Raw genomic sequence first — 23,640 nt, 5'->3', positions numbered from 1 at the left:
GTTAGGGGCAGGCTTCTCAAACTTCCCACCTGGCTGTGTTTGCTCTCAACCTAAGTGAGTGGACTGCCAGGCCGGGGATCATGGTGGCATCGTCTAAGAAGCTGTCCCAAGCTGTCCACCTCAAGCAAATGTTTTTTAAGTCTTGTGTTTTGTCCTAAACATTCAAGTAAATATTAATATTGTATTAATCTTCTGAAAGGGTTTTAAACTACTTACCATCCACCCTAGTCTTTAAGTAATCTGAGTGCTTCAAGAGGATGCACCATGTCTAATTTGAAGTTCCACAGCTCATTCTGATTCCTCTGTCCTCCCAAAGTTAGACATGTACCCATTTTAGGAGTGTAGAACAGCTATGTCACATGGGCATAAGAACTAAGCATTCTTTCCTACTCATTATGGGTTTTTCCCAAAGATTAAAAAACCCCACAAGTTTAAAAAATAGTTAAAATTGTCACTAGGCATAATCATCAATGATGGAGTTTTGCCTGTAAAGAAAGCTAAGTTTTGGAAACACTGTCAGTGAAATTCAGTTTCTGAGTACAGTTAAGTCCACCATGGCTGCCCTGCCAGATGCAGGGACATTTTGGAATATCCAGTCTCCTGACCACTCCGTGTTTGCCCTGGGATAACCAACTCGTCCCAACTTGCCTGGGACTGTCCTGATTTGCAGAAGTCCAGCTTTGTGGGATTCTGTTCTTCTTGGTCCCAGGCAAACCAGGACAGTTGGTCACCCTCATTTGCACAGAGGTAGCAAATACTTTCACCAGTTTCTGGGGACCCTCCTAGTTTATGCTGCTGGTCTGAAGTGACCATGATTCCTTGGTGAAGGAGAATCAGTGGAATTGATAACACAGTGAGAACAGGAGAAACCTCTGGGGCAAGCAAGTCCCCGGGAATCAGGTGAGCCTGCTGGGAACCTTGAACAGAGCAGACATTTTAAGTGCTTTTGGTGCTGAACTGGCCTAAAGTAGTGGTTTCTAAGTGCAGCTATGCTTCATAATCACCTGCAGAGATATTTTAAATCACAATTCCTGGGTTACACCATCAGATCTGCTGATTCAGAATTTGTGTTTAACACAGCAGATGGATGATCTTTCCAACCATCTGACCGTGTCACAATCCCGATGGTTAAAAATTCCAAGGCTTCTTGCTGTTCTGTGATAAAATGCAAACTCACTGCCTGGTTTAGAGGCTTTTCATGAGTTGCCCGTTGTTTATCACTTCGGCCTCCTGTGGCCCCAGCCCATGCATCTAAATCTATTCAGTTTGGCCTTTGCCTACAGGTTTCCCTTGGCCAAGAACACTCTTAGCCTAGCTCCACCCCTCTTTCTCTGGCTCAAATACTTATTGTGAGATTTCGGGTCACTTTCTCCAGGAAGCCTCCTCCGTCAGCTCAGATTCAAGTCAAGTGTTCTTCTGGACCAAGTTCTTAGCCCCCTGTATCTCCTCCATCCCAAGGTTTGTCATGTTATAATGTAAGTGACTTTCAACTGATTGTCTATTTCCCCCTAGACTTCAATGCCTCAGGATGCAATTATATCTCCAGTACTGAATGTGCACAAATATGTATTGAATGGATGATTGGATTCAGCCTTATTTTGAACTATACCACCTGTGTGGGCTCTACCTGCCCTGTGTCTGTCGCCCCATCCCTACTTTGACAGCAAAGACCAGATACCCACCCTTGACTTTGTGAGACGGATCACACACTCACCTGTCGGCCCCAGGCTTTGCACAGCGGCCCTCTGCTGCCCCCCTGTGTTTGGAATCAGCTCTTTATGCAGCCAATTGAGACAACCCCTTGCTCCACGGGGTGCAGTTTCAATTCTGCAGGGACATCTTTGTTTTTGGCCACCGTATGTCTCCCTTGGCACAAAGGGGAACCAGGTAGGATGGAAGAGAAGGCTGTGGCCCCTCTGTGTCTGTTTCTATACCCTAAGCTCCTATTTATTCTCCATCACCAGGACTAAGTCAGTTGAACATTTTCATTGTCTCTTCTTCCTCTGACCTCCTTTTCTCCCCTTTCTAGAGCCCTCTTCAAAGTATTCCTCCCTCTGGGTCCTTTTACATCTACGTAAATACAGTGGCCTATTTAGCAGCTCCCCGGCATGCTAAGACTTTACTTGCTTGTTTTAAAACTTCCAAGTGAGGGCTTCCCTGGTGGCGCAGTGGTTGAGAGTCCGCCTGCCGATGCAGGGGACGCGGGCTCGTGCCCTGGCTCGGGAAGATCCCACGTGCCGCGGAGCGGCTGGGCCCGTGAGCCATGGCCGCTGAGCCTGCGCGTCCGGAGCCTGTGCTCTGCAACGCGAGAGGCCACAACAGTGGGAGGCCCGCGTACCGCAGAAAAAAGCAAAAACAAAAATAACAACAACAACAAAAACTTCTGAGTGAAAATAGTAACATTCAAGGATAGGAACTTTCTTACATTTTGAACTTCAGTCTTTTCTACAAAAATTAACAAGACTCTCAGAGGCATAAAGTGGTTTTATCCCCAAAACGTAGGATCTTAATTACATAAATTGAATCACATGTTTAAAGTAATGAAAAAAATTTACTATGATCACATCTTTATTATTCCACTGATTAAACAGATATCACAATATGAATATTTGATTTACTATAGTAAACTATTCTCAATAGCAGTGATTTATGGGCAATATTCGTCTTCCTTCTATGATCATTACTACAGCAATTAAAAAGCTTTTAGTCCCGGAAGAGTAATGTGGCTCTAAATACGTAATGCACAGTGTTACATAACCATAGCCTCTTTTTCTTTGGTAATTGGTGTCTAGGGTAATTGAACTCAGAATGAAATGTCTGGTGTATGCAGCATAACACAGTCAATACAGTTCAAGCATAAGCACATTTTTTAGGGAGAAAAGAAATAGGTGTTTCACGTCAGTCGTTTTCTTCTAAGAGAACTAGAAAGATTTGGTTAAAAAGAAAGATATGGGCTTTCCTGGTGGCGCAGTGGTTGAGAGTCCGCCCTTCGATGCAGGGGGCACGGGTTTGTGCCTCGGTCCGGGACGCGGAGCGGCTGGGCCCGTGAGCCATGGCCGCTGAGCCTGCGCGTCCGGATCCTGTGCTCCGCAACGGGAGAGGCCACAACAGTGAGAGGCCCGCGTACCGCAAAAAAAAAAGGAAAGATACCAATAATATTTACATATTTTTTAAGTGGATAGCTTCAACTTTTAAACTAAAATAGCTACTTATTTACAGTTGCAAAGCTCTGTGTTTACATCATCTGCCTGAAGACTGAGAACAATGGACATACCTTGGACTCCTTCAGTACAGGGTCACCATACATAGATGTGGAGTTGTGCCTTGCATAGGGGTGCCTGGCAGAGGGACTGAATAGGGGTGAACCACAGCCCACTCTTTGCTCGTTAGGCAGGCTTCACTCTGACTCAGGGTTGTGTCTCCTGGAAGAAGCGGGCATCTCTTTCTAATTTGCACAAAGACACTGTACAGCTAGCCTGACTGTGTCTGCGCTTCGTCCTTTCGCCCTGCGTGGAAACACATTGCCTTTCCATTCAACTCTTTTCTGACTTTAACTTTCTCGCTAATTCCAAACCACTGTTTTCTTCAAAATTATTATTTTCCATTTTTGTCTTGAAAGGAGCACATGTATATGTGGCAGACACAACATAGGGAAAATTTGCAAATTTCAGTGACGTTTCTATAATAAATTCGTCTTTAGCCATTTGGAATTAGATGAATTTGGAGACTGTGAAAAAGCAATAAAAGTGAGAAATCTCAAGAAAGACAAACTTTATAATGGTCCTGTCTCAGGGCTAACTAGTTAGCTCCCTTGTTTAGAATACCATGATAACGAGCCAGGTTTATGATTTAAAACCCCCAGTTAGCATAACACAGGGGAAAACTCTATTCCATCGTCACAGACTGAAATTCTATTGCCACCAGTGTGTTCTCTGGTACAAGTTGGGATGAAGTAAGGGTACTTCATACCCATCACCATTACTGGAAAAACAAGTATACAACCAGATGGGAGTACGTTTGGTCAAAGTCAGTTCCGTCATAACTACAAAGTTCATCATTCCTCATCAGTAGACAATACATCCAGATGTATTTGCATTATGTGATGGGAACCACAGTCAATATGATTGAAAGCCTATAATCATGTGGTTTTCTCAAGAGCTTCAACAAGACACTAAAGTTTTGCTAATAAACCAAAAGAACAACTCTGACCCCACCAACCTGGCTCTGATTGGCAGTCTGGATATTACAGGAGTTAAGTTTCACCTTCAGCGGGAATACATTAGATTGAGAAGCCCAGCCCAGCACCATGAGAGCTCCCAACCATGTGTTTCTGTGCAAAATGGATCACTTGATGGGAAACAGGAAATCACTAATAAAGGCTGTTTTTGTTAATTATACACGGAGTTAGAACCGGAATAGGGGAGAGCAGGGTTTTGTTTTTTTTTTTTAAGCCAGATTTGAATACTGTATATTGAGGGCATAAACAGAAAACTAGAAAACTTTAAATTGCCATTGACCTCATGTGCACTGAAAAGGGCTAAGTGTCCCCAGGAGCAGTCCTCCCCCTTCTCAGAATCACTGCTACTTAGATCACTAAGCACTTTTTATGTAGTTAATGTTAGCACAACCCCTTTTTCTGCTTGCCGGCTTCCTAGCAACCTGAAGGAGAGTATCTGCTTGCCAGTCTGCTTTGGGTATGGAAAAAAAAAAAAAAAAAAAAAAGAACAAAAAACACCCAGTAAATTTGCCCATAGCCCTGACGAGACAGGAATATATTCAATAAACTCCGTGTTGATTTTGTGAGCCCGGCATAGGATTTATGTTGTCAACCGTCTGACCTTGCTGCACTTTCCACCACAGGCCAGGGAAGATGTGATCCACATGCTGAAGACGGAGAAAACCAAGCCTGAGGTTCTGGAGGCTCATTACGGGTCTGCGGAGCCAGAGAAAGTGCTGCGGGTCCTGCACCGAGATGCCATCCTGGCCCAGGAGAAGTCCATAGGAGAAGATGTGTATGAGAAACCCATCTCAGAGGTAAAAACATACCCCGACAAGTCCCTGAGAAGGAAGCCTCAGAGGGATGTCTCCACATCCTTCCATTTTACATGCTTTAACATTTTCTTTCAAAGGCAAGCATTTTGTGATGCCCTAATATAGAATTAAAGTATAATTAAAGAATTCAGAATTACTGTGGATACATTTCATTGATAAGAATTGTAGAAGTATTTCCTTAAATATACTTAAAGCCCGAAATATGTTTCTCATGTGATTATGATAGTTACCTGCTCTTCAGTCTGTTATTCTTTTATTTCTCTAAGAGGGGATATGTGTAAAAATTTGAGGTGCTTATGGGTTTTAGCATTGAATTTTCAGATTATTATCAAATTGGCAGCCTAAAATTAAACTGATTTTTATTATTGATATTTATGGTTATAAAGCCAGTCAGTTTTGATATCTTATAGACAATTAAAATGGTCTCATGTGAATGGCTAAAACATAAAAGTTGAAGCAAAATCCCAATGGAAGGCTTAGGGCAGTTCTTTAAGATGAAAGGGAATCTAATAGGACAATATTTAATCATTTTTATGCAAGACTGTATTAGGAACTATCAACTATTGTTGTTAATTACCCATGATATTACATGTTAAAAATACTCTCATATCATAGTAGAAGTTCAATGAAGAATCAGGGAACCAGTTGATGGATCTAGCCATACTGACTCTTCGGAATTCATGTTAAAAAAAATCATAGATATGAAATTAGTATCATAAATGAATAAAGAACACAGAAATGAAAAGTGCGAAGCAATTTATTGTAATTTAGCTTAAGACAAGCCTTTGCAGCAGTTCAGCTTGACAGATCTCAGAAAGATCTGCTTTAGAAAGTATTCATGACAGATTGACAGCCCCATAATTTTCTAATTTCTGCAACCAGGATGAACTGGAGCTCTGTTCTCATCTTTTCTTTAAGCATCAAGAGATAATTATCAATATATGATAGAATACAGTCAACTGGCTGAATCCACTTTCATGTTTGAGATAACCCACAGTTATTAGCTGCCTGTAGCAGGTCACTTCAACTCTTTAAGCCTCAGTGTTCTTCTCTGTCATGTGCACATCTCATAGAGTTGTGAGGATTAAATGAAGCAATGCCTGTAAAACTTTTAACATAGTGTCTGGAACATACTAGCTACTCAACAAATATCAGCCATTAGTATTTGCTGGGAGCTGAGGGTGATAATTGCTCACACGCTTATTTAGTTCCAAACCTGGAGAGACTCGAGGAGTAAAAGACATAGAGAGGTCAAAATATCAGTTTTTTTGTTTTGTTTTGTTTGCAGTACGCGGGCCTCTCACTGCTGTGGCCTCTCCCGTTGCGGAGCACAGGCTCCGGAGGCGCAGGCCCAGCGGCCATGGCTCACGGGCCCAGCCGCTCCGCGGCATGTGGGATCTTCCCGGACTGGGGCACGAACCTGTGTCCCCTGCATCAGCAGGTGGACTCTCAACCACTGTGCCACCAGGGAAGCCCAAAACATCAGTTTTATATGATTATTATAATCACCTGGATTGAAGAACTTGGCTTGGATAAATAGTATCATTTGGCCTTCTTAGTTCTTTTCTCCCAAGTTAGAGCTTGGTATGACCCCTCAAGGGAGAGAGGTAGGTCTGCAGAGCACATACAACCAGAATCACTGCCTCTGACCCACTGAGTTCTATGGACAGTACATAAAGGAAGGCGTTTCCAACTTACCTTCAAAAAGTAGGCCTAACCCAAGTGGACAGAGGAGCAGAGCAGAAAACACTCACCTTTCTTTTGGGTTGTCCTATTGGAGTTTGCTTAAGCTGGGCATGCTTCTTGGTTCCTTTCTCCCCTCAACTCAACAATCTGAACAGTTGTTCCTCCCTTGGGGAGGAAGGAATAAGGAGGTAGAGGGAAGGACAGAAGCTACTTTTCCCAGCACTGGCAAAATGGTGAAGTCCTGCTTTGTGAGAGAAACAGAATGCTGAAAGGAGAAAAGATTTCTTCCACCATTTACAGATTTTTGGTTTCTTAACCCTTTGGGCTTAATAATAAAGTTCCTGTTGCTCAGGAGCAAAAGAGTTGCTTCCAAGTTCATGATGTAAGAATCCCATATATTACTGTTCCATTAGCCTCCTGGTATCATGAGAAGATAGTCCAGCTCTTGTTCCTAGAAGCCATGCTGTACCTCAAGCCAAAAATCACTGCTTATTCTAATTTTCATCCCAAATTAGGCCCAGCTAGGTCATCCAACAGAACTCACCAAAGGTTAAGCAGTGAACCCAATATGGTGGACCCCCCTCTCTTGCCAGGTATCTGGGGAGAAATTAAGCAACAAATATTAAATCCCCCTGAACTTCCTTGTAAACTAAAGTCTGAGATATCAAAGTTCATAATTCTTAAGCAAAACTGCAAAGAAATTAAGGGTTCAGTTTCTTTCCTTCCCAAATTCTTATTCTGCTTAGCTTTAGCCAGAAGGATCTTAATCTTAGGCATTTTCAAAGTTGAATTAATACATCCTGAAGTCCTTTAATCTGTGTTTACTCAAAGAGTCCAAAGATTATTAGGACATGTGCAGTTATCATAGTATCAACCTCACATTCATAAATTGTTAAAAATGCAAGAAAAGCCCCAGCTCCAAGGTCAATTTTTCTCAAGTATAATAATATTCCTTGACCTCAGGACTCAGCACAAAGCAGGCTCATGTCACCAAGATCAAGGCAGAGATTTAGAGGGTGTCTGAGGGAAGAAGGGTGGATAGAGAAAATCTTCAGGTACAACAGGATGCCAGTCAGTGTGGGGGAACTTGTCCCCATCAGACAGAGCCTGCCGCCATCAAGAGGCTAATAATTATGGGAAATGGCGAATCCTGGGTTGGGTGGAGGAATCTGTTTCATGCATTATCCTTGCCCTCAGTGAGTGGCATTTGAAACCTATCTGTCTTTTTGTGAAGTTTAGGGATTTGCAGTGGTGACATCCTCCATGCCTAGGTCTTATTTTAGGTGCTCTACTTTTCCACCTGCATATCTTTATTTATTTATTTATTTTTGGCTGCATTGGGTCTTTGTTGCTGTGCGTGGGCTTCTTATGGCGGTGGCTCCTCTTGTTGCGGAGCACGGGCTCTAGCTGCGCGGGCTTCAGTAGTTGTGGCTCGCAGGCTCTAGAGTGCAGGCTCAGTAGTTGTGGCGCACGGGCTTAGCTGCTCCGCGGCACGTCGGATCTTCCCTGACCAGGGCTCGAACCCGTGTCCCCTGCATTGGCAGGCGGATTCTTAACCACTTCGCTGCCAGGGAAGCCCCAACCTGCATATGTGAAATCTCTTTAATCTTTTTCTTTTTTCAGCCACGATGTCCAGGCCTAGGAAACCCATCTCGTTCCGGTGGTTTTCCTTACCGCCCCCTTGTTTCGGTGTGGTATTACCCCTTCCCGCAGGTGACCTTCTGAAGCCTGTCTGCCTTGGGGCCTAGTAGGGACCTAACCTTACCCAGTTGACCGTTCCTCAGAACTTTGCCTTCCCTCGTGTTTGAACTCTCTAATTCTTGGGTAACTTGTCCTACTCAAGACAATAAAAATGTTTTCTTTTGTCACAACCTTTCCTCCAATAGGAAGGCTCAGCTGAGTTTTATTGTTATTGTTGTTTTTGACCAGATTTTCAAATGGCCCCTTCTTTCTCTATCACTATTTTAGGGATTGTAGAGTTTTTGTTTGATTGCCTCTAACTTCCCCTATGCTTTCAGACCCAGACATTTGTTTTCTGAATATTACCTTCCGTATTGTGTAGTGTGTGGTCACCCTCAGTGAGAGAAGCAAAACCAAGGAGTTATGAGTCTGCCAAAAGGATCCTTTGTCAACACAAACCTTATCCACTTTTATGTTCTTGAGTTGGATGATCTCCTAAGGAGTCTTTTCCCGTCACAGCACACCGGTGTTTGGACTGAATCTGCTGCTGTCCTGCCTGAATACCCTTTCGTTTGTCTCATCTTTCCTTCGAAATCTACATCTCCAAGTTTCTTGAGCATGTTCGCTCAGGGCCCATCCACCGTGGCTGACACCATGAAACTCACCCCAAATTGCTTTACATATCCTGCCCTGATCTCAGATTTTAATTCTTCAGCATGTCTATATTTTATGTAACCACTTTGAATAGCTGTTGCAGTCTTCAAGAGAAAGGGCCCCAACTGATCTCATGAAGAACCATCTGCAGTTTTACAGCATGTTCCTCAAACATTTCCCTGATCCTGACACCCTCTTTGTGGGGCAGTCACACTGCTCTGCTCTCTAGGCTCTCCTGTCTCTACCTCCTCTATCACCCATTCTGATTCAACAAAGACTAAAATCTCTCTCTCTCTCTTTTTTTTTTTATAGCCCTGTCTTTAAGGGCACTTAGATCCATTTCCCTTTTGGTCTTTCCAGTTTGGTCCTTAAGGCCTCATGTTTCCTCTTAAGTAGATTTCTCTCTTCTTAAATTCCTTAATATTTTTCGCATTAGCCCTCTGTTGATAACAGAGCTAAAATCATTCCCTAAACCATGATCCTTTTGTCTGAAACATACTGAAATTTCTCCCCATCTCAAGTCCCTGAACTTCTCCACCAACCTGATTTAGGTACACTCTTTCCTTAGTAAATTTTGGCCTTTGTTGCTATGATGATCTCATTCAATTTTCCTTACACCTCTGTCCAGTGGGAGCTACATTTCCAAAGTAATAGGTGCCCATTTCGCTTTCACTATTCAGTAATAGGAACTACCATTCCTCTGTGGTTCAGCCACAATTTGGAGCCTGAAAACCCAAAGCCATGGGACACAGTATACATGATTTATGAATCCACTGGGAGGTGGTCTTCAGAGTCTCTGGACAAGCCACACAGATCCAAGAGGTCAGCCCACTTCAGTTCTCTCCTAGGAGCTCAGTGCAGTTCCAAACAAAATAATGAGAAACAGGGTCTGGCACAGCTGATCTGTCGCTACCTATGTTAGTTCTTACAACCAGAATTTAAAACTGAAAGCTAGATTCTCACACAGTAATGCTTTATTGCTAAAGAGGAATTTACTACCTTTGCAGTTTAAAATCTGGTCTGCAGGGCTTCCCTGGTGGTACAGTGGTTAAGAATCCACCTGCCAATGCAGGGGACATGGGTTCAAGCCCTGGTCCGGGAAGATCCCACATGCCGCAGAGCAACTAAGCCTGTACACCACAACTACTGAGCCTGCGCTCTAGAGCCCACAAGCCTCAACTACTGAACCCCTGTGCCACAACTACCGAAGCCCACGCTCCTAGAGCCCATGCTCTGCAACAAGGGAAGCCACTGCAATGAGAAGCCCACGCACCACAACGAAGAGTAGCTCCCACTCGCCGCAACTAGAGAAAGCCCGCGCGCAGCAACGAAGACCCAACACAGCCAAAAATAAAAAAAATTAAAAAAAAAAGAAAGTCTGGTCTGCAGTTCTGGGTGAAAAACGCAGCTCACACACCAATGTGTCAGCATCCTTCCAGATGCATTAAAGGACAAAAAGACTGTCTTCCTGATTATGTAACCAGTGCTGAAGTCAAGCTGTACTGGTGTAGGTGAGGTGAACACAGCCCACAGAGACAACAGCAGCTACTCCAGGTGCCTAGTCCCAGCACGGTAGCTGCTGAGAACAGCCAATCTCAAAGGCCCATATGGACAGAACATACTGAAGCTAGGGCCTAGCAGTCCTACCTAGGCTGCCCTGTAACAATTAATATCAACATATGCTGTTTTTCCTCCAGATGCCCCTACAGTGTTTCTCTCTCTGGGTATCTCAGTCAACCATCCAATTAAAAACGCCCTCATCTTTGCCTCCTGAGTTCCTTGAATGGATTGAGGGATAACTGCAGGAGTCTGACAGATGACTTGAAACATTATTATTGGCATAAATAGGTTAGATGACCACCACCAGGTTCCTATTACTCTCTCCTAGACTCTGGAGACAGCACCTGAGGGAGAGTACAATGTACCATCTTATGGCAGACAGAGTAAAAAATAAGAAATGAAAAGGCAGGGCTGTTCATGCCCAGCTCGCTGCCCCAATACAACCTTTAAAAACCATTCCTTCCTCAGGGAGGAGTGGGTCAGGGTATCAGGAAACAGGCAGAAGCTGCTCTTCAAATACTCTCAAAAGGAGGGAAGGCCTTACTTTACGACAAAGTTAAGAAGGATCAAAAAGGGGAAAGAGGGCTTTCCTGGTGGCGCAGTGGTTGGGAGTCCGCCTGCCGATGCGGGGGACGCGGGTTCATGCCCCGGTCCGGGAGGGTCCCGCGTGCTGCGGAGCGGCTGCGCCCGTGAGCCATGGCCGCTGAGCATGCGCGTCTGGAGCCTGTGCTCCGCGGCGGGAGGGGCCACAGCAGCGAGAGGCCCGCATACCGCCAAAAAAATAAAAATTTAAAAAAAAATAAAAAATATTAAAAAAAGGGGAAAGAGCTGCTCCTTGCACATTTCTGATGATGTCCCAGCAATGCTTGACAAATTCTATAACATATGGTGAAAATCACACTTGTGGAAAAATGGAGAGTTCTTGGGGAGAATATTTTGTAACAGGGACTTATTCCAGTGAAAAAACCTCTTGTATAGACTGTCCCATTAAGACTGCAGTAATTTATCAGAACACATAAAAGTACGATTTGCCTCCCTGATGATCTCAGGTATGGCTGGCCAACCTGGGCTTCACCAGTCTGACTGGTCACCTGTTCTTAGGCAAAGGGGGTGGAGGTCTAATCAGAAGGCACTGAGGATTATGGGGACAGAGTGTACCTGAATCAAGTTGGTGGAGGAGTTCAGGGACTTGAGATGGGAAGAAATTTCAGTATGTTTCAGACAAAAGGATCATGGTTTAGGGAATGATTTTAGCTCTGTTATCAACAGAGGGCTAATGCGAAAAATATTAAGGAATTTAAGAAGAGAGAAATCTACTTAAGAGGAAACATGAGGCCTTAAGGACCAAACTGGAAAGACCAAAAGGGAAATGGATCTAAGTGCCCATTATCTCTTTTATTTTGGGCCCCATAAATGATTCATTCACAATGAAAATATAATAAAATTGTACAGGGAACCTCAGGTCCTCCTTATGACTGAAGGGCAAATGTGCAACATCAGGGTAATAGCTCTGAAGCTGATACCCATGGAGCTACTCCACTGAGTCTTATAGAGTTGGCTGTGGGATTAAGAATGGATTCTAAATATATCTGATTCACCTAGAGCAGTGGTTCTCAACAGGGAGGGGGGCATGGGGACTTTTCCTTCCAGGAGACATTTGACAACGCCTCGGGATAGTTTTGTCACAACTGGAGGTGGTGGTATCGGCAGCTAGTGGGCAGAGCCCGGGGATGCTGCTGAGCATCCTCTAGTGGACAGGACAGCCCCTCAAATAAGAATTACTTGGCCAGAAATGTCAGTAGTGCTGAGGGTGAGAACTCCTGCACTAGGGTTTGAAGAGGAGAGTAGGATACGGAACTATCAATATTGTAAGATTGGGTCCAATTTAACAAACAGGTACTGAACACCTACTTTCTTCCAGGTGCTGTGCTGGGGACCAGGGACTAAAAAGATGATCAAGGCATATGGTCCCTTAAAGATCTTATAGCCTGGCCGGAGAAACAGACACAAAAAGCCCTGTAATAATATTTGATAAGATCTCTTTTAGTTTGAGATATGTGCGCTCTGCAAGTTCTGAGATTCTCCCTATATTTAGTACCTCTTGAAAGAAGAGGATTGTGGGTCCTTCATATACTTTTCCTAGAAATGCACTTAACTACAAGCCTTAAAAAAAAAAAAAAAAAGGTTGCAATGAGGATAATTTCCTCCTCCCCGGCGAGGAGTTTGGTACACGTGCCTGCTGAGCTCTTTATTTTTCTGAGATTAGGCCAGATGCTATTCTCTTTCTTTCTGAGTATAGGGTTTCATTGTCTCATTGAAACAGTGAGTTTGCTCTCCTGAAAGGTTAGGAACCACACATATGTTCACAGAAAAAAGGCCAGAGGCCAGAAATTACTGCAGCCCTATTGTGGCTAGTCCATAAATCAAAGTGGCCTAGAGAAAATGATGGCATGGGGAAAATGGCAGAGAAGAGCAGGTTCCGTGTCCTCCCCTACAGGTAATAAATCATTAGACCAATGCAAACAAATTATTTACAGTCCTCCGTAAATAAAATAAAATATTAAGCTCTTTCCCATGTTTGCGTCCTCAGCTGGACAGACTTGAGGAAAAACAGAAGGAAACCTACCGGCGCATGCTAGAGCAGCTACTGCTGGCCGAGAAGTGTCACCGGCGCACGGTGTACGAGCTGGAGAACGAGAAGCACAAGCACACGGACTACATGCACAAGAGCGACGACTTCACCACCCTGCTAGAGCAGGAGCGGGAGAGGTAACTGCGCACGCGCGCCCCCGCGGGCTGCGCTCTCGTCCTGCCCCTCCTGTCCTGGATCAGATTTCCACCCGTGACTCCGCGGACACGTGCCCGGGGTTTAATTCCTAATTTCCGAACGGTTTGCAGAGAGTGAGACAGACTTTGCTTGGAACTATTAATGTGAGCATGTTGGGGGTTCGTATAAATACGGCAACACATTCCCACTAGGATGTGAAAAGCCAGAAAGCCACAAACTGAGGGAGCTTCTGTTTTAACTTGATCAACGAAGCACCTACGTTTGAAAAGCCTCTCTACTAACTGCCTTCTATTAGAAATAATATACTTTTTCTCTTTGGGATTAAAATGCCCTTATTCAGTGAGACAAATTATCACCATTTTAAATGAATCCTATTCACTCTTAAAACGGGTATAGAAAATCTTACTACTTGGTTGTGTATGAATTACTTAATGACTAGAATTACCTGCTTAACTTTTTCAGGGTTGCATAACTCTTAAAACTCAGTGTAAAACAAAACAGAACAAAAATTCAGCGTTGAGCTTTGAACACTGTAGGTAGATTTCTCAGACCAGGGATTAGCACATTTAAAGCAGAGACTTCAAATTGAAACGCTTTGTGATGAACTCAGATACTCTCCAGTTTTTCAGCATCTTCTTTTTAGCTTATTCTCTCCTTTTCCTCCCATCAGCTGAATGGTTACATCTGTGAATTCCACAGTCTTTGAAACCAATGACATTGAATCCTGATGCTTTGAGTTACCAAGCGTGTCTGCTTCTGTGTTTAGGACTTGCAAATTAAGAGCCATTGGGAAAGAGCTTCACCAGTCCCAGCTTTGCTATATCTAGTTACAAAAAGGAGATCTGGTTTTCCCAGATTAGTTTATTTGCCAGAAAATGTAACCTCAATAGGAAAGTAAATAAAAGCGTGAAACAACAGGTTTGTGTTAAATTTTTAAGTTATTGGTAATGTTTACTTATTATTGGACTTGGTACATCTCTTGAGGAAGGAGAAATGGAAAAGGGAGCAATGGCTGGAGTGTTATGTACAATACCCTCCACTTATGGTTTCTTTAAGTCTGTCTTCTGCTGCTGGAAGCTCAGGTTTATCAGCTTCTTGTTTGGACAAATAGATGGTCCAATTTGATATTTTGGGGCAACCAAACAGTGAGAATAAACTCTACCTCCGCAACCTCCATGAATTTTCCGACCTCAAGCACAGGTATTGCAAACAAGGTTTTAATGACGGTGTAAATTACATATATCTAGGTGTTCTGTGTTGGAATGGGGTCAGGTAAGAGTAGCAACTTGTTTGATGTTTCTTTAAAAGATCTGAAATCAAATAATTTTAAAGAACCAGCTGTGAATTAATATTTTCTGATCACTTTGTAAATCGTTTGGTCTAGAACCAGATAGGTCGCCTTTTCTACAATTTCCCATCTAAGCTAAATGACTGAGGTGAATTCACCTACAGAGTGGTAGGTTTAAATGAAGTATGTGGATGGAGAGACTGTACTTACCCAGCTGTTCCTTTTTCTTTCTTTTTTGTTTTCCTGATATTTGTGTCCTGAGAGAATAATTGAAATAATAACACTTGATGGAGAGCTCTATAGTTCACAAAGTGCTTTTATATTCATTATACAATGAGCCTGTCCCAAGTGTACTTATTTACTAACTTCATGTTGACCAATTCAATACTAACAATTCCAATCCCCTGCCCCTCCTTTGGAGTTGTTTAATTTTACTAGGGCAATTACACAACGATTTCTCCTGAGCAAAGCGCTATGTAGGAGGTTTTAAAAATCAAAGCAGAATTTAAAAATTATATATATCATTGATGCTTTTCATACTTTGATCAGCACCGTTGACATATGTCACCAGATGTACATGTTTTAGATAAGAATCTTTGACCCACTAAATATCCAACCACTTTAAGATTCTGAAACAGTAGTTTTGACTCAACAGGTTATACTTTAGTGCTTTATATATTTTCCTGTCAATGTTTTTGCCCAGGCCACCCCCCTGACTGACCACCAGTGCACATGCTGTGGGCACATGCTGACCGACGCTCGTTATGCTAAATTAAACACCCTCACTAGGACCCTGATAACTGAAGTTGGCATCGCTGAATTTCTCTGCGTTCTGATCTGAGGCGTCCACGGTGACTGGCTTTGCTGAGTTCCCTGGGCAGTGAAGCCTTTAGGATTTTCTCAAAGGTCAGGCCTGGGCCTCCTGCTGCCCTTTGGAAGAGGCCCTGCTAAATCTGCTTTGGGTTAAATCCTCTTTTTGAAGTAAGCGGTCATAATTAGATGTACTTATGGAGGCTGGCAGTTTGCTGACCCTGGGGCTTTCTTTCCTGTGGGCAATGTCACCAGGGGCTGGTCCCCACCAGGACCTGGGCCATGGCTCAGCCAGGCCCCAGCGCCCCACTCGCGGCAGCCCCTGCAGGGGAAGCTGGGCTACTGCTGATAGAGAGCTGGTTTTTCCGAGCCGGAGTGGGAATTCTGGCATAGACTATTCCAAGTCCTTTGTTTGCCTCTTTGTTTTGCACTCCCTTCCCTCTTTCTCCGGAAAAGTCCCTTTTGTGAAAAAAAAAAAAAAAAGAGAGAGAGAGAGAGCGCCAAGAACTTTCCTTCAGAAACATTTCCCTTTATTTCTCCTGTGAGCATGAGTGAAGGAAGGAAAACAGTGAGACGAGATAAGCCCAAGTTGTTTGTTCCCTGTAATCACCCAGTTTCTACTGGGGGTGTGACTCTGCAGGCTGCCTCTACCTAGACAGCTTTCTGATTTGGTGGCCATGGGCGGATGGGAGTGCAGACCCAGGGGACCCTCCACACATGCAGAGCACCTAGGCTCTGTTCTCTACACTTGTCCTTCTCTGGAAGGGTTTTTCACGCCCTCTGGAAAATGGTTAAAGGTAATAAAAAGGGACCCAGGCAGGCAGGATCAGTAGCTATCCAGATTCAGATATTTGATGAAACCAGAAATCCTTGGTTTTCAAAAAACAAGCCTTGGTTTGACTAGTATTGCAAAAGACTTCTGAGTTCAGCCCTTTCAAGTCCCTCATCATACAGGTTGGGTAACTGAGGCCCAGAAAAATCATGTAGCTCAACTAAGACGACAGTGCCAGCCACTGGTCCAGTACTGTTGTACGAATGAGTGCCTTGGGCAGAATGTCTTGTTCCACGTTTTCTTCGTGTGTGTGTGTGTGTGTGTGTGTGTGTGTGTGGGCTCCCAACCTCCAAGCTCTTACGTCCAAACTATGACACAGAATCTTAAAAGGCAGAATGATGGTTGTCGGGAGGAAATAAACAGACGTATTTGGACCACGGGTGTCTTTCAACTGTCAAGACTGGAGAAGCTTTGGAACAGCATCTGCTGGAAGGAGCAGCCTGGGGACTTGTTTTGGAGAGGAGTTGGAACAGCACACACAGTGTTCTACTTCTGTTGCATTCTGATGGGAGGCTGATGGTAGTTATGGGGGAGCTAAATAAAGCACCCCTCCAAGCTACCTCCTTGTTATGGCCACTCACCTAGACCCTGAAAGTGTACAAACTAAGCAGAAGTTATTTTTCACTTTTCAGGAGTTGTTAAATTCATCCTGTATAAAACCCCACAAATTAAGTGCCTAAAATGGACAAAATATTGTTCTGGGCTTTCTTTCTGCTAAACCAAAAGACCCATCATAATCCGTTACCATCATTTACTGCTATTTATTTTTACAAATAGTCGTATTCCCAAATTAAAAAGTGGAACTAGCATGAAAAAATGCATTGGCTTAACTAGCATTGTTTAAAATATAGATGAAAATATCCTTCATTGCAGTAATTAAGATTAGATAAAGAAAGCTCCCTTTCTAACTAACTGCTATATTCTGTTTGGTCCATATTTTGAGTCAACTTGACCTTAAAAGGCATAATTCTGAGCACATGAGATCACCTTCAGAGTTTATGCTTTATTCTCTGTATGAACTGCAAGACTTGTAATTTTAATCTTACACTTTCTCTAGGGCTGCTTCAAGAATGTCAGGATAGAGAGAATACAGCTACATCAAAAAGTGCTTTGGAACGTAAAGAAATATTTGAGGAGGATGTGTGTACGCGCGCGCGCGTGTGTGTGTGTGTGTGTGTGTGTGTAAATGATGTGGGGAGGGCTGTCTAAATCTATAACTGTAGATATAGATTTGAAAGCTTTTGGATTCTATAGGCTCAGCTGGGACTACATAAATAATTACATCATCATATAATATTGCAGCAAGCCTTCCAAGTATAGGGTCATTTTTTAAAAAACTACAAACCAGCATCTCGAGAGAAATCTCTTAACTTGTGAAGCAAAGAATGCAGGAACAGGGGCTTGGTGGAGGGGAAACTTTCAAGCCCCATTTTGGTATTGTTCCTTTAGGCCTGGTGGCCTGTGGGAGAGGCTGCACCATTGCACTTGCCTGTGGCGGGGATGACCGGTCAGAGCAAGTTTGTGAAAAGTTGCTGTAGCGGCCTGGGATCCTGGGAGATATTCTTGGCACACTTTATAGAAAAAGATGCACATCTGGCTCCCTGGCATATTTTCCCTAAGTTTCTCAGATTTAGATGCCTTATCTCTAAACTATCGCAATAAAATGGACTTTTCTCATTGGTAGCGTGGAGAAGCACAATAAAGTACTTTGTAGAAAAAGATTGCTGCTGATGTGTAAGTGATCAAGTCTGATCATGCAGAAAGTAATGAATAGGTGGAACATATCAGCAGGGAACAACGGAGCCCTCTTGTCTGTGCTTAGCCCTCAGCTACACGCTGCTCACTAGCTGGACTAGATTTCATTGACCCCCCTGATACGCTGGACACGTACACATCTGGTTTAATCCTTACAAAACTGTATGAAGTATAGTTACTATCTCTATTTAGAAGATGGGAAAGCAGGTTAAATTCCTTCCACCAAGGTCACTTGCCAACAGCTAATTGGAAGAATCAGTGTTTGAACTGAGCTTCCTACAGTAAAAACAACCAACCAACCAAAAAAACCTTTTCCACTTCCAAGTTCTTACCTTCTGATTGAAATGAACACTTCATTTCTCCAACGTTCGGAGGAAGAAAAGATGACTTGAAATGTCGGCTCTGTGTATGGCACATCCATTCTGTTTGCAGGTTCAGGATTCGAATTCACAGACCTTTACCTGTCATTGAGATATGCCACCTACTATCAATATCCTGACCAAGAAAATTGCTGACCAAGAAAATTGCTGGGAATAGACAGCTTCTAAGAAAGAAGAGGAATTAGAATTCAGAGACTCAATCACAGAAAGAATATGTTTTACGGTTGATTTTCTGAAAGAACGCCAGGATCAAACTCCACCTTCCAATGGCTCTCACCCTTGCAATTTGCAAATCCCACTTCCTACTGGAAAATGTGATTGAAATGAAGGAGCCTGAGGTGATTTTGATTTTGCATAGCTAGGGTGTTTGTGTTGGGGGATGGGATAGGTGGGGACAGTGTAAAGGAAGTGATGTTATATCTTACCGAAAGGGACCAGGCAATTGGTGACTCAGAAAGATAGCTTCCCAAAGTTGGAAGATGGGAGTTGGAAGACAGTTGGTCCTCTTAAAAGACCCAAGATATTAACATATCTGCTATCAGCACTGTAGAACTAGGAGCCTGCTACTCATTCTTAACTAGACACCCCCTGGATGAAATATGAACGAGCCCATTAAAAATGCCCTTGAGGTGCATTTCACCAGATCCCATCTGTACAAAACTGCTGAGTCTTGGGTGGGTATAATCTTTTTCCCAAGCTTTATAGTGTTCTCATTCTCAAGGTCATTGAGTTAGCAACCTCTGATCTAAGATTCTTCAGAGTTTTAGTAATATAACTTTTAACAGATATGCCAGGGAAGATAGGTTATCTGATCAACATAATTTTCTAACTAATCAAAGGTTATGATATGAATTAATTTACTTTTACTGTTATGGAAGATATTTCTCAAATATATTTTACTTTTTTAAGAAAAATTTTAATATACCACAAAATCCAGTTAAGTCATATTTGAAGATTTCAGAATCTTGTAGTGCTGCTATCTGGGTGACTCTGTATGTTACAACCTTAGGGCCTATTAGATTATATTCAAATCTAAATGTCAATTATGGTTGTATTTTATTGTTGATAGGATGGTGAAGATGTTTTCCGGATCTTAGGGCTTAACCCAGCTAACTGAGAATTTTAGTTAATTAGATTCAACATATTTGGACTTTTACAACAACAGCAACAGAAGTTGAACCAGGAAGGACTCTGATATTATGCAAAGGGGTGGGATAATAATCAAAGAAAATTGGCCATAAGAAAGGAATAGCGTTGAAAGGGACGTCTTGCGAGACAACGGGCAAGAAACATATTTCACTGCTTAAGATTTTAGCATGTAAGAATGCCTCAGTCCTGGTATTTGATGCCCCTTATTCTAGAAAAGTCCTAGGAGAGGTGAGACTAGAGGGCGGTATTTGGAATTTGAATGTGAGAGTTAAAGAGTGAGAGCCCAGTAGTGGGAGGTGGTCAGCTTGTCAGAGTCTCTCTAGTTCTGAACCAATCATTGAGTTGTTCTCTTTCAATTTCAGGAAATTGCCAGACAGTTCTGGAAACCCTAAGTACCTGACTCACTGCAGGGGCCTCTTCTGAGAGAAATAGAGGCAGCTCCATTTACATAACTGTCCTTCTTTCTGTCACATGACTCTGTAAATGCTGGTCACAGCCAGTCAGCCCGGAAGTGGACAGCTGTCCCGGACAGAGGTCACAGAGGTCCCACACTCAGACGCCCCAGGTGCCAGGCAGTAGCTGGAGGGGGCAGGTCCAGCTCTTCAGCACACACTGCGTGAGCGGAGGGACTGCTGGGCTGCAGAGCTCCCACTCTGGCTGCTGGGGGAAGTCGCCATTCAGCTCAGGCCGACCGACCCCATTTTAAATTGTGGGTTCAGTGTCACCAATTCAGATTTTTCAGGAAAAGGAAGAACTCTGATTTTAGTAAAATCTTGTGAGTCAGTGTTCACTGAAATTTATAAAACAACGTGAGTGAACAAAACTCATGGCTATTTAGTCTCTAATGTGGCTGGTTTGCAACCTTGATGACCTAGACTTTAGGGAGGCTGGGGCCTAGGAGGAAGCCTGGCAGGAGAACCCTGCTGAAGAATATGCTCTGTTTGATGGTGACAAACTAGCTCATTGAGACACTCTCTTGGAGCATACGAAACAGAAAGAAGTAAAGACAACAGAGGCCAAGAAAAAACCCAGCAGACACATAGAAATTATGAGTAAAGAATATCTCCCTCACAGGACTGGGTTTCAATGGACACCTCTGTCTGAGGGGTGCCAAGCACTGGGTCACAAGCGTGTGCTCTAGGGTTACTAAGGCTGCAGGTGCATGCTCCACAGTGATGTACAATTTTCCACTTCTCCCTGGGCCTGATTCACTCTGGGGTATTCTTTCTCAGAACTCCCAGGGTGACTCTGTCCCTTACCACCTAAAGACTGTCATTCAAGTATAATATTGTTACAGCTTTGACAATGTCAATTATGGTTGTATTTTATTGTTGATAGGATGGTGAAGATGTTTTCCGGATCTTAGGGCTTAACCCAGCTAACTGAGAATTTTAGTTAATTAGATTCAACATATTTGGACTTTTACAACAACAGCAACAGAAGTTGAACCAGGAAGGACTCTGATATTATGCAAAGGGGTGGGATAATAATCAAAGAAAATTGGCCATAAGAAAGGAATAGCGTTGAAAGGGACGTCTTGCGAGACAACGGGCAAGAAACATATTTCACTGCTTAAGATTTTAGCATGTAAGAATGCCTCAGTCCTGGTATTTGATGCCCCTTATTCTAGAAAAGTCCTAGGAGAGGTGAGACTAGAGGGCGGTATTTGGAATTTGAATGTGAGAGTTAAAGAGTGAGAGCCCAGTAGTGGGAGGTGGTCAGCTTGTCAGAGTCTCTCTAGTTCTGAACCAATCATTGAGTTGTTCTCTTTCAATTTCAGGAAATTGCCAGACAGTTCTGGAAACCCTAAGTACCTGACTCACTGCAGGGGCCTCTTCTGAGAGAAATAGAGGCAGCTCCATTTACATAACTGTCCTTCTTTCTGTCACATGACTCTGTAAATGCTGGTCACAGCCAGTCAGCCCGGAAGTGGACAGCTGTCCCGGACAGAGGTCACAGAGGTCCCACACTCAGACGCCCCAGGTGCCAGGCAGTAGCTGGAGGGGGCAGGTCCAGCTCTTCAGCACACACTGCGTGAGCGGAGGGACTGCTGGGCTGCAGAGCTCCCACTCTGGCTGCTGGGGGAAGTCGCCATTCAGCTCAGGCCGACCGACCCCATTTTAAATTGTGGGTTCAGTGTCACCAATTCAGATTTTTCAGGAAAAGGAAGAACTCTGATTTTAGTAAAATCTTGTGAGTCAGTGTTCACTGAAATTTATAAAACAACGTGAGTGAACAAAACTCATGGCTATTTAGTCTCTAATGTGGCTGGTTTGCAACCTTGATGACCTAGACTTTAGGGAGGCTGGGGCCTAGGAGGAAGCCTGGCAGGAGAACCCTGCTGAAGAATATGCTCTGTTTGATGGTGACAAACTAGCTCATTGAGACACTCTCTTGGAGCATACGAAACAGAAAGAAGTAAAGACAACAGAGGCCAAGAAAAAACCCAGCAGACACATAGAAATTATGAGTAAAGAATATCTCCCTCACAGGACTGGGTTTCAATGGACACCTCTGTCTGAGGGGTGCCAAGCACTGGGTCACAAGCGTGTGCTCTAGGGTTACTAAGGCTGCAGGTGCATGCTCCACAGTGATGTACAATTTTCCACTTCTCCCTGGGCCTGATTCACTCTGGGGTATTCTTTCTCAGAACTCCCAGGGTGACTCTGTCCCTTACCACCTAAAGACTGTCATTCAAGTATAATATTGTTACAGCTTTGACATTTTCTTGTTTTCTTGTTTTGTTTTGTTTTTTGCGATACGCGGGCCTCTCACTGTTGTGGCCTCTCCCGTTGCGGAGCACGGGCTCCGGACGCGCAGGCCCAGCGGCCATGGCTCACGGGCCCAGCCGCTCCGCGGCATGTGGGATCTTCCCAGACCGGGGCACGAACCCGTGTCCCCTGCATCGGCAGGCGGACTCTCAACCACTGCGCCACCAGGGAAGCCCAGCTTTGACATTTTCATTTGCCAATGCTGTTATAGAAATTTACTACAGTATGATAATAATTGGGTTTTTTAACGTAATCTTTTCTATTACCTTGTGACCTGGTCCTCATTTAGAGCAGCCAGCCAAGAGCAATCACAGCTTCAAGGGAAACTTGCCATAGCTGAAGGAGAGAAGTGAATAGCTTCTCTTCTGGATTCCAGAAGCAAAGATCTCAGTGTAGCTTGAGAAATAATATATAATCAAGTTGATTCAATTTTTATCACCCCTCCTTTCCTGTTTAGATAAATGCTTCTTTTAAGAGAGAAACAAGACAGCAAGAGAGGTCTATGTCATGGGAGTAGCCAGTGCAAAAGAAGAGGCTCTGTTCTGAGCTTATATGGGGTGTGGGGGTGTGGAAGGAAAAGTGGAGAGTAATATAAACCCCAGATATATGGGTATGAATAATTTGAGAATGGAGCTATTACTAGGTAGAGTCCAAGGGTGTCTCAGTCTGCTTTGGCTGTCATAACAAAACAGACTGGGTGGCTTAAACAACAGAAGTTTATCTTCTCCCAGTCCTGTATGCTGGAAGTTCAAGATCAGGGTTGCCAGAATGGTCAGGTTCTGGTGAGGCCTCTCTTCCTGACTTGCAGACGTCCACCTTCTCGCTATGTCCTCACATGGCCTTTCCTCTGTGCATGTACGTGGAGAGAGATATTCTTATCAGGCCTCCAATTCTATTAGATGAGGACCCTACCCTTATGACTTCACCTAACCTTTTTACCTCCTAAAAGCTGTATCTCCAAACATAATCACGATGGGGGTTAGGCCTTCAATATATGAATTTGAGGGGGCAAATAGCAAAGGGCATGGCAAAACTTGTGGTTCTCCCTCCAATAACTCAAGAGAAAGAGAGTAAAACTTGGTGTCTGATGTGTCCAGTTGGAGAGAGCTTGATATAGCTTCAGTACCCTGCAACCCTAAAGGAATATCTAGATTTTCCCTGTGCTTCTGAAGGGCCATGGGAATAGCTGATTCAGGGCTGGAATGAGAACAGAACTGTGACTCATTTGGATCAGC

The 23,640-nt window shown here is 43.6% G+C and overlaps 1 protein-coding gene across 2 annotated transcripts in view; it reads left to right on the top strand.

Annotated features, from left to right (window-relative positions):
• FILIP1 (filamin A interacting protein 1) overlaps nucleotides 1-23,640 on the top strand; it is a 192,432-nt gene that overhangs the window by 134,117 nt on the left and 34,675 nt on the right. For both annotated transcript variants that reach the window (XM_007456599.1, XM_007456600.1), the window contains exons 3-4: nucleotides 4,861-5,034; nucleotides 13,223-13,401. In XM_007456599.1, the coding sequence (XP_007456661.1) occupies nucleotides 4,861-5,034; nucleotides 13,223-13,401 (353 nt within the window). The remainder of the gene's footprint in view (nucleotides 1-4,860; nucleotides 5,035-13,222; nucleotides 13,402-23,640) is intronic.

The sequence above is a fragment of the Lipotes vexillifer genome, unplaced genomic scaffold (assembly GCF_000442215.2).
Source record: "Lipotes vexillifer unplaced genomic scaffold, Lipotes_vexillifer_v1.1 scaffold1226, whole genome shotgun sequence".
In the NCBI taxonomy this organism is placed as follows: domain Eukaryota; kingdom Metazoa; phylum Chordata; class Mammalia; order Artiodactyla; family Lipotidae; genus Lipotes; species Lipotes vexillifer.
The sequence above is the reverse complement of the archived record's forward strand: the minus strand, read 5'-3'. Positions and strand labels throughout refer to the sequence as shown.